General features: G+C 40.4%; 1 protein-coding gene across 3 annotated transcripts in view; it reads right to left on the bottom strand.

Moving 5' to 3' along the window:
- Positions 1-17,250, bottom strand: part of tbc1d19 (TBC1 domain family, member 19) — a 141,044-nt gene that overhangs the window by 68,518 nt on the left and 55,276 nt on the right. For 2 of the 3 annotated variants that reach the window (XM_043693542.1, XM_043693561.1), the window contains exons 11-12: positions 12,980-13,092; positions 9,442-9,501 (exon numbers count right to left, since the gene is read on the bottom strand). In XM_043693542.1, the coding sequence (XP_043549477.1) occupies positions 9,442-9,501; positions 12,980-13,092 (173 nt within the window). The remainder of the gene's footprint in view (positions 1-9,441; positions 9,502-12,979; positions 13,093-17,250) is intronic. The other variant, XM_043693551.1, reaches the window with a different exon arrangement.

Below are 17,250 nucleotides of genomic sequence, written 5' to 3' on the forward strand. Positions count from 1 at the left end.
CTGCGTCAGAAATTCGGATTACCTAATGGAGACTCTTTCAATACTTCCAAATTCGAGATTATATCCAGAAGAAGACTACGTTATTAGATATTCTTTATAAATCAGATAGAGAATGTAGAGTAGTACGATCAATGGGGGTATCCTCCATCAGTACTATTTATAATTTATTACATGATGAGGTATTGGGAGATATGGACAATCTGCTTAAAACATGGGATCAGGAATTGGGACTAGAAATCTCTATAGAAACATGGAATGACATTTGGGAAAACGCCAGAAGAATCACCATCTGTAACAGAACTCAGGCTATCCAGCTGAAGATACTTCATAGGGCCCAAATAGCACCGGATCAATTGGCAAAATTTAAGACAGGAGCATCTCCAATGTGTCCCAAATGTAAAATAGAGGTGGGCACTCTTGTACATTGCCTATGGACCTGTCATAAGATCCGTAGATACTGGACTAAAGTAGCAAGTACCCTGACAGAAATTTTAGGAACGGAAATTAAAGTGGACCCTGTATCTCTCCTTTTGGGCTTTTCGAACTTTCCCTCCTTGGACATGCACGAGAAGAGACTATTTTCTATTCTCTCTTTCTGTACACGGAAAAGTACTTTGGTAAACTGGGTGGCTGAGGGCCCCCCTGGACTTTCAAATTGGCACAGATTAATTATGGCACAGATTAATTATGGAATGTATTCCCCTTGACTTCCTTACAAATATGGTGCACCGAAGGACCGAGTTATTTTATAAAATATGGCAGCCCTTCTTGAATTTTCTGAATACAGATATTTCGGCTATCCTAACAAGGGCTTTTATTTAATTGAGATTACGAACCTGGCTGGTCCGGGGCCCCTTGGGAGAGGAATCCCGCACGAATACGGGTTTTGTTACATTTGATGTTAACACATTCCGAGCATGTATCTCACTACCCAATTTCTATGTTATCCGGTTTTTTTTCTCTTTCTCTTATTTGAATAATGTAAGAGACTTAAATATACACTCTGGTTAGTTGTAGGTTAGATTAGTAGTTAGCTGAGTTTTGTTTTTTCTTCTTTCTCGGTATTTTTCTTTTGTTAAATTTTGGTGATTATATATTTAAGATTTAATTGTATATCAATGTTTGTACTTGAGAGTTTTGTTTATTTTTGTAAACTTGTAAAAATGTTAAATTTATAATAAAAATATCTATTAAAAAAAAACCGTAAACAACGTTGGTTCGGCTACATTTAGAAAACTATGTACAGTTCTGGTCGCCACATTACCAAAAGGATGTGGACGCTTTGGAGAGGGTGCAGAGAAGGTTTACGAGGATGTTGCCTGGTATGGAAGGTACGAGCTATGAAGAGAGGTTGAGTAGGTTAGGTTTGTTTTCATTAGAAAAAAGGAGATCGAGGGGGGACCTGATTGAGGTCTATAAAATCATGAAGGGTATAGACAGGGTAGGTAGAAGTAAGCTTTTGCCCAGGGTGAAGGATTCAATAACGAGAGATCACGCTTTCAAGGTGAAAGGTGAAACATTTAAGGGGGATATACGTGGCAAGTACTTTACACAGAGGGTGGTAGGTACCTGGGACATGTTGCCAGCAGAGGTGGTAGAGGCAGGCACGGTAGATTCATTTAAGATGCGTTTAGACAGTGGCATGAGTAGGTGGGGAGCAGAGGAACACAGATGTTTAGGAATTGGGCAACAGCTTTAGATAGTAGATTTGGATCGGCTCAGGCTTGGAGGGCCGAAGGGCCTGTGCCTGGGCTGTAAATTTTCTTTGTTCTTTGTTTGTATGCAATGGTTCTCATTTGTCTCCAGCACATTCACCTCCTCAAATAATTCTACTAATTTGGTCCTATGTGACTTCCCTACACAAATCCATGATGACTCGATGTAATTACCTTCAACTTATCAAAATGAGTTCCTATCGCTTCTTTAATAAAAGTTTCTAACATTTACCCTCTGATAAAAGTTAAGCTAATTGGCTGTAATTCCCTCCTTTCCCTCCTTTTTGGAATAAAGGAATTACATTAGCTATTTTCCAATGTAATGGGACCTGAATTAAGAGAGTTTTAGAAAGTTAAACTCAATGCATCAAATATCTCACTTAGTCATTTAGTCACAGAGATGTACAGCATATAAACAGACCCTTCGGTCCAACTCATTCTTGCCGACCAGATATCTCAACCAAATCTAGTCCAACCTGCCAGCACCCAGCCCATATCCTGACAAACACTTCCTGTTCATATACCTATCCAGATGTCTTTTAAATGTAGCAATTGTACAAGCCTCCACTGCTTCCTCTAGCCCCCATTCCATACACGTACCACCCTCTGCATGAAAAAGTTTCCCCATAGGTCTCTTTCATAAAGGGTGTAGGTTTGCTCACTGAGCTGTAGGTTTGATATCCAGACGTTTCATTACCTGGCTAGGTAACATCATCAGTGGCGACCTCCAAGTGAAGCAAAGCTGTTGTCTCCTGCTTTCTATTTATATGTTTGTCCTGGATAGGGTTCCTGGGGTTTGTGGTGATGTAATTTCCTGTTCATTTTCTGAGGGGTTGATAGATGGTATCTAGATCTATGTGTTTGTTTATGGCGTTGTGATTGGAATGCCAGGCCTCTAGGAATTCTCTGGCATGTCTTTGCTTAGCCTGTCCCAGGATAGATGTGTTGTCCCAGTCGAAATGATGGATTTTTTTCATCCGTGTGTAGGGCTACGAGGGAGAGAGGGACTACCAAAAATCCATAAACCAGGAGCCCCCCTCAGACCCATAGTCTCACTACCGGGAACACCAACTTACAGACTGACCAAAGAACTACACGCAAGACTGAAATACCTAGTAGAAGAGTCATAGCACTCCATCCACTCTACCTAGGAATTCCTAAAAATCATCAAAAATACCAAAATAGAGGAAGACAAAACAATGATTTCATTTGACGTAACAGCACTGTTCACCTCCATCAACATCGACCTGGCAAAGGAAACACTTACCACACTTTTAGAAGAGATCATCACACACACCCCAAACACCATCAATCACATTACCAACGAAAACATCATGAAGCTAGTGGACCTGTGCCTCACCACCCACTTCAACTTCAACAACATAATCTACAAACAAACCAACAACACACCCATGGGATCTCCGCTATCAGGATTCATAGCAGAAGCTGTAATGCAAAGACTAGAACAAACAGCCCGACCAACCATCAAACCAAAAATCTGGGTCCGCTACGTAGATGACACCTTTGTCACCACAAAACGAAACAAGATAGAGGAGACATTTAACATCATCATCAACAACACCCTCACAGGCATAAAGTTCACCAAGGAGGAAGAAACCGACAACAAACTCGCATTCCTGGACATCACAGTCGAAAGAAAGGACAACGGAGAACTACAAACCTGCGGATACAGAAAACCAACAAACATTGACCAAATACTTAACTACACCAGCAACCATCCCAACACACAAACGAAGCTGTATCAGAACACTATTCCAAAGAGCCACCACACACTGCAACACAGACAAACATCGGAAAACAGAGGAGAACCACCTATACAACGTATTCAAGAAGAACAGATACTCAAAAAATACAGTCCGCAGTTTCCTCAAGAACAAACCACGACAAGCAGACCAAACACAGCCAGAAACCCTAACCACCTTATCATACATCAAAGAAGTTTCAGAAATGACAGCCAGACTACTAAGACCCCTCGGAATCCTAGGTAGCACACAAACCCACCAACACTCTCAAACAAACTTAAAAGACCCAGTACAACCCATGGACAAAAAAGACCCAGTACAACCCATGGACAAAACCAACGTCATCTACAAAATTCCATGTAAGGACTGCAACAAACACTACGTAGGACAAACAGGAAGAAAGTTAGCCACCAGGATACACGAACACCAGCTAGCCACAAAAAGACATGACCCTCTCTCCTTCGTAGCCCTACACACGGATGAAAAAAACCACCATTTCGACTGGGACAACACATCTATCCTGGGACAGGCTAAGCAAAGACATGCCAGAGAATTCCTAGAGGCCTGGCACTCCAATCACAACGCCATAAACAAACACATAGATCTAAATACGATCTATCAACCCCTCAGAAAACGAACAGGAAATACATCACCACAAACCCAGGAACCCCATCCAGGACAAACATATAAATAGAAAGCAGGAGACAACAGCTTTGCTTCACTTGGAGGTCGCCACTGATGATGTTACCTAGCCAAGTAATGAAACGTCTGGATATCAAACCTACAGCTCAGCAAGCAAACCTACACCCTAAACCTCAACCTGAGCTACAAACCTTCACAAATCTCTTTTATATTTTTCCCCTCACACCCTTAACCCACTCCCCCACCCCAGGGAAAAGGCCTTGTCTATTTACCCTATCCATGCCCTTCATGATTTTATAAACCTGTACAAGGTCACCCCTCAGCCTCCGACGCTCCAGGGAACACAGCCCCAGCCTATTCAACCTATCCCTATAGCTCAAATCCTCCAATTCTGGCATCAACCTGGGAAAACACTTTTCTGAATCCTTTCAAGTTTCACAACAACCTTCTGACAGGAAGGAGACCAAAGTTGCACGCAATATTCCACAAGTGGCCTAACTAATGTCCTGTACAGCCACAACATGACCTCCCAACTCCTGTACTCAATACTCTGACCAATAAAGGAAAGCATACCAAATGCCTTCTTCACTATCCTATCTACCTGCAACTCTACTTTCAAGCAGCAATGAACTTGCACTCCAAGGTCTCTTTGTTCAGCAACACTCCCTAGGACTTTACCATTAAGTGGATAAGTCCTGCTAAGATTTGCTTTCCCAAAATGAAGCACTTTGCATTTATCTAAATTAAACTCCATCTGCCACTCCTCAGTCCTTCTGGCCCATCTGATCAAGATCCCATTGTAATCCGAGGTAACCTTCTTCACTGTCCACTACACCCTCCAATTTTGGTGTCATCTCCAAATTTATTAACTGTACTCCTTGTGCTCACATCCAAAGCATTTATATAAATGACGTAGTGGACCCTGCACCAATCTCTGTGGCACTCCACTGGTCACAGGCCTCCAGTCTGAAAAACAACCTTCCACCACCACACTCTGTCTTCTACCTTTGAGCCAGCTCTGTATCCAAATGGCTAGTTCTCCTTGTATTCCATCAGATCTAACCTTGCTAATCAGTCTCCCCTGGTGAACTTTGTCGAACGCCTTACTGGAGTCCTATAGATCATGTCTACTGCTCTGCCCTCATCAATCCTCTTTGTTACTTCTTCAAAGAACTAAATCAAGTTTGTGAGACATGATTTCCCACGCAGACTATCCCTAATCAGTCCTTGCTTTTCCAAATACATGTACATCCTCTCCTTCAGCATTCCCACCAACAACTTGCCCACCAGCAACGTCAGGCTCACTGGTGCATAGTTCCCTGGCTTGTCCTCACCACCTTTCTTAAATAGTGGCACCACATTAGCCAACCTCCAGTCTTCCGGCACCTCACCTGTGACTATCGATGATACAAATATCTCAGCAAGAGACCCGGCAATCACTTTCCTAGCTTCCCACAGAGTTCTAGGGTACACCTGATCAGGTCCTGGGGATTTATCTATTTTTATGCGTTTCAAGACATCCAGCACTTCCTCCTTTGTAATATGGACATTTTCCAAGATGTCACCATCTATTTCCCTATAGTATATATCTTCCATATCCTTTTCCACAGTAAATACTGCTGCAAAATACTCATTTAGTATCTCCCCCATTTTCTGTGGCTCTACACAAAGGTCATCTTGCTGATCTTTGAGGGGCCCTATTCTATCCCTAGTTACCCTTTTGTCCTTAACGTATTTGTAAAAACCCTTTAGATTCTTCTTAACTCTATTTGCCAAAGCTATCTCATGTCCCCTTTTTGTCCTCCTGATTTCCCTCTTAAGTATACTTCTACTGCCTTTATACTCTTCGAAGTATTCACTCGATCTATCCTGTCTATACCTGACATGTGCTTCCTTCTTTTTCTTAACCAAACCCTCAATTTCTTTAGTCATCCAGCATTCCCTATACCTACCAGCCTTCCCTTTCACCCTAACAAGAATATACTGTCTTTGGACTCTCGCTATCTCATTTCTGAAGGCTTCCCATTTTCCAGCCGTCCCTTTACCTGTGAACATCTGCCCCAATCAGCTTTTGAAATGTCTTCCCTAATTCCATCGAAATTGGCCTTTCTCCAATTTAGAATTTCAACTTTTAGATCTGGTCTATCCTTTTCCATTATTATTTTAAATCTAATAGAATTATGGTCACTGGCCCCAAAGCGCTCCCCCAGTGTCACCTCAGTCACCTGCCCTGCCTTGTTTCCCAAGAGTAGGTCAAGTTTTGCAAATTCTCGTGTTGGTACATCCACATACTGAATCAGAATCTTTTCTTGTACATGCTTAATAAATTCCTCTCCATCTTAACCCTTAACACTATGGCAGTCCCAGTCTATGTTTGGAAAGTTAAAATCCCCTACCATAAACCACCCTTTTATTCTTACAGGTAGCTGAGATCTCCTTAAAAATTTGCTTCTCAATTTCCCTCTGACAATTAGGGGTCTATAATACAATCCCAATAAAGTGATCATCCCTTTCTTATTTCTCAGTTCCATCCAAATCATTTCCCTGGATGTTATCCAGGAATTTCCTCCCTAAGTACTGTTGCAATGCTATCCCTTATCAAAAACACCACTCCCCCCAACCCATTGCCTCCCTTTCTGTCCTTCCTGTAGCAGTTACATCCTGGAACATTAAGCAGCAAGTTTTGTCCATTCCAGGTTTCCGAAATTGCTATGATATCCCAGTGCCATGTTTCTAACCATGCCCTGAGTTCATTTGCCTTCCCTGTTGGTGTCTTGCATTGAAATAAATGCAGTTTAATTTATTAGCCTTACCTTGTTCTCAGCTTTGTCCCTGTCTGCCCTGACTGTTTGTCTCACTCCTTTTCTCAAGTGTACCAGTCTCAGATTGATCTCTTTCCTCACCACCTCCCCAGGTCCCACCAAATCCACCCCACTCCTCCCCTCACGCCCACACTTTGCTCATTTAAATCCTCCTGAGCAGCTCTAGCAAATCTCCCTGCCAGCATATTAGTCCCTTTCCAATTTAGGTGCAATCTGTCCTTTTGTACAGGTCACTTCTACCCCAGAAGAGATTCCAATGATTCAAAAATGTCTTTTAAGATTCAAGATGAAGTCCATCAGGACTTATCACATTATGGTTAGTGGTAGCTAGATACACCTTCACTGGATAATTGTTAATTAATCCTGTCTTGTTACACAATATCATGTCTAGAATAGCTTGCTCTCTGCTTGGCTCCAGAACATGCTATTCTAAGAAACTTGCCCAAATCATTCTATGAACTCCTCATTTGGCAACATTTGTCCATTTGACTTTTCCAATTAACATGTAGATTAAAATCTCCAATGATTATCAACATGCCTCTCTGACAAGGGCTCATTATTTCCTCCTTTATGATTCTTTATGTTCCTGTTCAGGAACCTGGATACCACTCCAGAAATAACTTATTGCCTTTGTAATTTCTCAATTATATCCAAACTGATTCCATACCTTGGTTTTCTTAACTTAAAAAAAGTATGGTGCTAATACTATCATTAATAACAGAGCCATCTCCACCCCCCAACTTCAGCTTTTCCTAATCTCCTGTCAGCCCTACATGCCCTGTAACATTCAAGATTAAGATCACAATCCATATTATCTGCAGCCATGTTTTCATATTAGCTACCAGATCATACTTACTCATTTCTATTTGCATTCTCAGTTCATCTATTTTGTTTCAATTGTTAAGTGTAGTCAGATCATAGAATCACAGAATCCCTACAGTGCAGAAAGAGGCCATTCAGCCCATCAAACAGCATCCCATCCAGACCCTTCCCCCCTTTCCCTATAATCCTGCATGGGGTTTTTCTATCATGGTTAACTCCCCTAACCTGCACATCCCTGGACACCACAGCACAATTTCTTTTAGCACGGCGATTCCAACTAAACTGCACATCTTTGGAGTGTGAGAGGAAACCAGAACACTTAGTGGAAAACTATGCAGATTTGGAGAGAATGTGCAAACACCTCACATAGTCACCCAGTGCTGGGATCAAACCCAGTTCCCTGGCTCTGTGAGGCAGCAGTGCTAGATATAACTTTAGTTTTATCCTTTTATTTTTTTATTAAATTCTGGACTTTTCTGTTGGTTGACTTTTAAATCCTTACTTGCTATACCTTCTTGTTTTGCTGTTTATCATTTTCTGTATTAATACTCTTTGGCCTTTGGAATACACTTTGATTTACCATATAATCCTATATTAGATCCTTTGCCCCCACTATTCAATTGAAAATACTTTCCCTTTTTTGTCCTGTAGTTAGCAAGAACATTGGCCCCAGCATGGTTTGGATGGACACTTTTCCCATTGCACTTTCTCCAGTAATGGTGCCAGTGCCACACGAACCAGAATCTACCTTACCCAAACCAGTCTTTGAATCACACACTCATCTCTGATCTGATGCTAATTTGCCCATGCAACTGGTAATAATAGAGATTTTGACCTGTGAGATTCTGCTTCTTAATTGATACCTAGATCCTCATACTAACTGTGCAAAACTCCTTGTTTATCCTGCCTATGTTGTTGGTACCTAAATGGACCACAATGACTGGATCCTCCTCTCTCACTTTGGGTTTTTCCCTAGTCTTGTGCATATGTCTCAAACCCTGGAACTGGGTAGGCAACAAAGCCATACGTGCTGATATTCTTTGGTGCACAGAGCAGTGTCAATTCCTCTCACTATACTGTTTTGTATTAACACTACATTCTTTGTTACTCCTTCATCTTGAATAGTTTCCACTACCACTGTGCCTTTGCAAGTTAGCTCAACCCTCTCTGCAACCCTCACTTCGTCTAGACAAAGAACCTCATACTTGTTGGAAAAGTGCAAAGGCTGAATTTCCTTTGTTCCTGCCCTCTACGTCCCTTTTCCTGCCTCACTTGCTGTCACACTCTCTTGTCCCTGCACACTGACCAAATCAGACCATGCAATCCTAAGAGATGTGACCGCCTCCCAGCAAGAAGAACTCAGGTAACTTTCCTCCTTCCTGATGTATTACAGCGCCTGTAGTTCAGCCTCCAACTCTTAACCTCTGAACCAAAGCTACTCAAACTTCAAATGCACTGCAGGATGTTTAGTATGACCAAACTGCCAATTATACTAAATTGCCAATCAGGATAGCTCACATTCTGCAGCCGTGACACATCACCTGTCCAATTATCAAGACAACTAAGGAACTATGCAACTTTTTATTCAAGTTTGTATTTACTCGTGTTTTACATATTTTGTAAACCTTTCCACTAGTTGTTGCAGTTTGTAGAACGGAATAAACTCTAGTCACTTACCAGATACTCATCAAATAATGGCTTCTTCTCCTGTACCAGAGCAGGAATCAATTCCTGAAGCTGAGAAGATTTAGGGAAAAAAAGCAGAAGCAAAAGGAATAGAATATCTCTTCCCCTTCACTCTGACACACTATTGAAAGTCCAATTAAGCTGACAAGTTTTATATGCTCCTGAGATAAATGGTCTATCTCACAGAATCCCTGTAGAAAAGAGGGCATTCAGCCCATCGACCTAAAGCCACCTCCCCCACCTCATCCCCATGGTCTCACTTGGGGCTTTTAGCATGGCCAATCTACCTAACTTGCACATCCTTGGACCGTGGGAAGAAACTGAAGCACCCAGAGGAAACCCACACAGATATGGAGAGAAGGTACTAACTCCACATAGACTGTTACCCAATTGAACCTGGGTCCTTGATGCAGTAGTGCTAACCATTGTGCCACTGTGCCAAGTGACTCATTTATTGAGGATGTATTTTCATTCAAGTTCTTCTCAATTAAATCCAACAGTTGTTAAAAATTTGTACAATGCAGGCAATTACAACATTTGAACTGTAGATTTCAGTTTAATGCCAACTACAATCAAAAAGCTTTTTCTATGTTGTAAAAATCTATTTATTATCTAACAATTGCAAACACTTAGACTCACTAAAACTAGGTTTGTGAACTGAATTTATATGCTCTTAAGATAAAAAGACTAGGTGACTCACTATTTTAATAAAGACAGGGTTTCTTTCTTACAGTTAAAAAGGCAGGCCCATTGAAATAGACAACGGTCATGGAAGAAGGAGGAAATTCAATTCAGTGGTCCCTATGCTTCTATGCTATTAGGGACTCAACATTTATGTGCACCCATTGCTTGTCGCATCTTCTTGGAAATATTTTATCTTCCTACTCATCCCCTCTCCTCACCCTCTTGCCAAAATGATTAACTTATTTGTTTGCAGAGAGAATCAATAGCGCGGCCCCATGACAGCATTGAATTTTACATTGTTCAGAGTTTGCAATTAGGTATTTTTCGTTGTTAGTTATTCATTTTTATGATTTTTAACAAAGGTACAATGAATCCACAGTAAATGTCTAAATTAACAATTACAATTGAATCGAATTGAATTGAAATGCATTTGTACAGTTGGCAGAAACTGCTGCCCAGTTTTAATACGACTACAATAGCAGAGCTTTTATAACCTGCACATTCCTTTATAACATCTTTTGCAGAAACTATCATACACAGGATTATGTACCTCAAGATCTCTGACGGACATTCAAGAATAAGTATTAAGGTTAACTTGATGCAAGTTTTGTGTCCTTTTTAACAGCCTCTCCCAAAATGTTATGTATGTCTTTTGATTTTAAAAAAATGCGAGTCATGAAATTTAATGTATCCTGAGTAGGTTTGGAGGTTGGGAAGTCGAGGCTATGTTAGCATGGAAGTTGAAGTTCGATAACCCCTCCTACTTCCCTCTAATCAAGAGCAAGAGGCTTACAGGTGGTGGCATTCCCACTAGGAGGCAAATTGAGAGTAAGTTATCACTTTTGGGACCAGTATGGCCCATGCCCACTACTGTTGGCATTCAACCAGTGGCAGATGGTGAGCTTGCCATGGAGGGAAACTGTCTAGAAAAGCCTATTGGGTTTACGACTGGCCTACCAGGAGTGGTGGGAGGGGTATGTCTCACTAAAGGACACCGTATTCCTGATCTCAAGATTTGGCATCAGAAATAGGCGACTCTACAGGAAGCCCTCACCAGCAACCCCTTCCTCTGACCCCATCTGACCCATCTTTCCATTGGCGATCCTTGGTGAAGGTCCCATCATGGAACTGAGAGTGGAGACTACTGAGATTTCAGTGCATATTGTAGAGCTGCCTGCCTCTGAACGGTCAGCTTCTCTTGGAGGCAGGATTTCTTCTCTACTTAGGGCTTAATTGGGCAGGAGACCTGAAGCTGCCCAGATAAGTGCCTGATTTTTCACATACAGGCATCAGGCACCTCAGTCAAAAGCAGCACAGGGATTCCCACCAATTCTTCAACAGGTGGGCAAAATTCCCATTATTATATTAAATATGAGTCAATGATAAACTTTTGAGCATTTTCTGAAATAGTTTATGTTCGTATATGGAAATACATCTTAACTAAATACTGTACAAGTTGATATACTCAATGGCAATGTCTATTTATTACAGGGGAAAGGCATATATCAAATAAAGAAATATTTTCGGCTTTTAATTATCAATATATGAGTTATGAGAAGCAGTAAATTTATTCCGAAGTGCTTTAAGACAAGTGCATTTTTTTAAAAATCAGAAATCTGTTGACAATGAGGAAAGCAGTAGAGATTGTAATCTGCAAGTGTGAAAGAAGCAAAATGAGGTGTTGTGGGAGAAATAAGTTAATAGGGGTCTAAAGCATGGTGATGGGACAAGAGGTTTCAAAATAAGTATGTGACAATTCAGAACCTATTATCCTCAGCTTTCTTTTACCACAGGCTACTCAGCCCTGATTCTCACCTCTATATGACCACAGCACAATAATCTTCAAAGACAGGAACTCTCCATTATGATTTCTATTTCATTCCCAAAATCCCTTTACTAGTGCTTTCAAATCTCGTGGCAGTTTTTCTCATCCCAGAACTGCCAAAGATGCCCAAGCAATCAAACAATTGTAAGTTTCTCCTAGATTCTCTTCCCATCAACTCTAAAGGCCAAGACAATACTTGTGTTATTTTGCACTGTTTCTAGAATCTTGGGGCACTGACCTTGGGATGCCTCACCAAATATTGATAGGCACTTAGAACCTACCTGCGTACTATTTATCACTGAGTTGAAATACTGCATGCAGTTATGGGGACTCCATTAAACGAACAATAAAAAAAACCAATAGAAAAGATACAGGGTAAATACAGTAGGACTATACCAAGAGAAAAGATTTGTTTTGCAGAGGTACTTGGAGTTACACTTTTTCTTAGCTAGACTGTCAGAAATTATGGAATAACCCAACAGATCTTCAAGATTGTGATTTGATTAAATAAATAGTGAAAGGTTGTTTCCACTGACCAGTAACAAAAGGGATGAAATTTAAGATTGACCACAGAAATAATAAGAGGGATGGCTAAACAAATGCATTTACAGTGCTGAAAATATTGAATGTTTTATCACAAACCACTGTTGAAACAGGTTTCTAAATTCTAAGGGAAATTAGTTAAATTTACAAAGTACAGCAAATTACCAGGTAAAGGGCAATTAGAATAAATGGGACAAAATATCTATCCCTGGGAGGAAAGCCCTGTTTCAATGCTGTACCAATGTAAATTAGGATATTATTAAGTTTCAATACAACAGCAAAATTTTCCAGTTCATCATAAGATAAATCTCTAAAGGCCTGAGTTTAAAGTGAAGTGGAATCAAGTAATGTCATGTAAATGCCAAATTGACGCAGGAATAAAAGTTCATAATGTAAGTAGAACTCACCTATCAGTATGAAAAAAAACAACTGGTTTACACAGATTCACAAAAGTATGCATAATGAGAAGTTCATTACCTCCAGTTGGTTATCAATATTCAGAATGAGTGCCCACATATCTGCACGTAGTCCTGTAGGACAACCCTGTCGAATATACTGCTGAGCTGCAGCACTGTCTTGTTCAGACAGAACTAGAAGTAAACAAAAGATTAGTTTTACATGACTGAATAACATTAAAAACTTCATCTAGGCTGTGAAGATATTTCCTAATGGAGGAGAAGCAAAAGTAATCCGTAGGAAGGAACTGGAACATAGCTGACTATGACCACATCTGCTTCAAATGCAATTCCATCCTCACATTATAGTTAAAATGTAATATATGCTAGTTGTTTTATGTTATTGCCCTTCAAATAACAACTGTAAACATTCATATTGTATTTTTCTATTAATGCAGACAGCTACTTGCACCTTTATACAACTCTTGAAGGTAATATATACAAGTTTTCTGAAATAATTTCTGAAATAGTTTTGAGAAAGTAAATTCTTAAAACAAAATTACAATTATTTTAAGAGTTACATATAAAATTTTGAAACAAATCCCAGAAGAATATTTCTAATCCACTCACGATTGTTACACCAATGAAAACTATTATAGCTTTAATGTGCCCTACATCATACAGCAGATAGTTTGCTTTTCACTTCTCTCAAAATGTAGAAAACAATCAGAAGGAACTGCATCAATGATGACTGCATATTACATTTGACCCTAAAAGCTTTGGGAACTTATAAAGAAGAATGGCCTCAATCCAAGATGTGTATCATATTTCCCCATGTTAAATGCACACTCGAGGGACACAATTCAGCTACTTAATTTTGCATGCATGTTGATACAGGATGTAGTTTAAGGCAAGACCAATGAGAAATAAGAATAGTGACATGTGAAATGACACTTTCATGTTTTTCCATCAAAGCATAATAAAAGTGAAATTGCAACATAGAATGCTTCTGGATAAATGTAAAGCTCTGCCCTCCATGGAAGCAACTTTCTGGAGGTGGCTGCAACCATGACCTGGAAGGAGGCTGACATCACCATCACATTGTTTGATATTGTCCAAGTTTTATACCTTGCCATATGGTTTAGAACATTTCAACATTAGGATATGGATTTTTGTTATGACAGAGAAGAGTCTCTGTGTCTTGAAAAAAACGACAGAACTGGCCAAAAATTGCAAGAACTGTTCCTGAAAATGACACTTCTATTTTTGCAGGGTGGAAATTCAGGTGCATTAGGATTTCCCATGCAAGTTTCAAGAGCAAGCTAACCATTTAAATTGTCAACTGAAGTCAATTTTTTGTACTCAAAGACAGTGAAACCCAAAATGTGCAGAATGGTCTGAACTTTGTGTATTCCTTTGGATAGTCAAGACACAGTTTTGTAGGCAGGTACAGTTCCCTTTGGGAGGTAAGGTCCTCTTTGGAGTTGTTAAAAGTGAGATGAGGGTGCACAAGAGTGCACAAACTCATTAACTGTCAAAATAATTGGAACTATTCACAGAACAGTCAAAATTAACTGTCAAAACTGTCAGAAGAAACAGTAAAGAATATATGTCAAACATGTCAAGATCTAACAAAACTGTTAAGAGAGCCTGTCAAAAGCTACTGCCAAGGGACAAGTCAATTATTGCTTGGTAGTTCAGTCTTTTTGTTTCCATAATCCTGAGGGTTTCTATTGCTGAATTAGTGCTTAATGTCTGAGTCTCAACTATTATCACAAGAAAGTACCTGTCATTTCACAATTTGATTTACAGATACAAGTGGTTGTAGACTGTTTGAAATAGGTCTATGCGTTCTAATATTTGTTGGTACAACGGATAATGCATATGGATTAAATGTTTGTCATTATAAGGCATTATGTAATTGAAGTAATGTAAACATCTTTTATGTATGCAATTTTTGAGAATATTTGTAGCAGGTTGGGGTTCAGGTTGTAAGTCGCTGAGCTAGCAGGTTTGTTTTCAGATGTTTCATCACCATGCTAGGTAACATCACCAGTGAGTTTCTGGTGAAGGGCTGGTATTCTATCGTGCTTTCTATTTACATGTCTTGGTCTCTTAAAGTGGGTGATATCATTTCCAGTTCTTTTTTCTCAAAGGTTGGTAAATGGGGTCCAAATCGATGTGTTTATTAATGGAGTTCCAATTTCAATGCTAGGCCTCTAGGAATTCTCATGAGTGTCTCTGTTCAGCCTGTCCTAGGATGGATGTGTTGTCCCAATCGAAGTGATGTCCTTCTTCGCCTGTACGTAAGGATACTAGTGATAGTTGGTCGTGTCTTTTTGTGGCTGGTTGGTGTACATGTATCCTAGTGGCTAGTTTTCTGCCTGTCTGTCCAATGTAGTGTTTGTTACAGTCCTTGCACGGTACTTTGTAAATGACATTCGTTTTGCTGGTTATTGGGGCCTTTAGGTTCATCAGTAGTTCTTTCAGTGTGTTGGTAGACTTGTGGGCTACCATGATGCCAAGGGGTCAGAGTAGTCTGGTAGTCATCGCAGAGATGTCTTTAATGTATGGCAGTGTGGCTAGAGTTTCTGGGCGTGTTGTGTCTACTTGTTTTGGTTTGTTTAAGAATTGGTGGACTGTGTTTATCGAGTACCTGTTCATCTTGAATGCCAAGTATAGGTATCTTTTCTTCTGTTGCTTGTAGTTCTTGGGTGCTGCAGTGTGTTGCAGCCTGTTTAAATGATGTCCTGATGCAGCTCCATTTGTGGGTGTTGAGATGATTGTTTCTACAGTTAAGCATCTGGTCTGTGTGTGTTGCTTTCCAGTAGATGCTGGTCTGCAGTTCTCCATTAACTCTTTGAAGAGGTAACAAGTAGGTTTGACCAGGGAAACCCAGCAGATGTTATCTACCTAGACTTCCAAAAGGCCTTTGGTAAGGTGCCTCACAGGAGGCTGCTGAGTAAGTTGAGGGCTCATGATGTTTGAGGTGAGCTGGCATGGATTGAGGATTGGCTATCTAACAGAAGGCAGAGAGCTGGGATAAGAGATCCTTTTTTTGGAATGGCAGCTGGTGATAAGTGGTGTCCCGCAGGGTTTAGTGTTGGGGCCACAACTGTTCACTTTATACATAAATGATCTGGACGAAGAGACTGGGGGCATTCTAGCAAAGTTCGCCAATGATACAAAATTAAGTGGACAGGCAGGTAGTACTGAGGAGGTGGGGAGGATACAGAAAGATTTAGACAGTTTTGGAGAATGGTCCAAGAAATGGCTGATGAAATTCAATGTGAGTAAATGCAAGATCTTGCACTTTGGAAAAAACAACACAGGCATGAACTATCTTATAAACAGTGAGAAAATTCATAAAGTCAAAGTACAAAGGGACCTGGGAGTGCTAGTACAGGATTCTCTAAAGGTAGACTTGCATGTGGATTCCGTGGTTAAGAAAGCAAGTGTAATGTGGTTATTTATCTCAAGAGGGTTGAAATGTAAAAGCAGTGATGTTCTACTGAGACTTTATAAAGCTCTGGTTAGGCCCCATTTTGAATACTGTGTCCAGTTTTGGGCCCCACACCTCAGGAAGGAGCGTGTCCAGCAGAGATTCGCAAGGATGATCCCTGGAATGGTAGGCCTAACATACGATGAATGGCTGAGGATCCTGGACTGTATTCATTAGAGTTTAGAAGGTTGAGGGGAGATAAAATAGAAACTTACAAGATAATGCATGGCTTAGAAAAAACGGATACTGGGAAATTGTTTCCATCAGGTGGGAATGCTAGGACTCGTGGGCACAGCCTTAGAATTAGAGGGGGTCAATTTAAAACAGAAATGAGGAGACATTTCTTCTGCCAGAGAATGGTGGGCCTGCGGAATTCATTGCCATGGAGTGCAGTGGAGACCGAGACATTAAATGTCTTCAAGGCAGAGATTGATAAATTCTTAAGCTCGCAACGAATTAAGGGATACGGGGAGAGCGTGGATAAGTGGCGTAGAAATGCCCATCAGCCATGGTTGAATGGCGGAGTGGACTCAATTGGCTGAATGGCCTTACTTCCACTCCAATTTCTTATGGTCTTAACTGCATTAAAGCTCAGCGAGCAAATTACAACCTGTCTTTTATGTATTTTTTTTTCATTATTATTGACATTTAGCACTTTATTTTACATAACTTAATCTTCTCTCATCTCTGCATGGGCCCTGAGGTCTATCCATTACGGATACTGGGTGAGTTGACATGGTCGGTGTAAGTGTAATGATTGGTGGGTGGAGGTTCGCACAAAGTTGGAATAGGGACAAAGGACACAAAGCTAGGAATATGGGCAAAAGCTGAAATGGAAGGTGATGGGTTAT

The sequence above is a fragment of the Chiloscyllium plagiosum genome, chromosome 1 (genome assembly GCF_004010195.1).
Source record: "Chiloscyllium plagiosum isolate BGI_BamShark_2017 chromosome 1, ASM401019v2, whole genome shotgun sequence".
NCBI lineage: Eukaryota > Metazoa > Chordata > Chondrichthyes > Orectolobiformes > Hemiscylliidae > Chiloscyllium > Chiloscyllium plagiosum.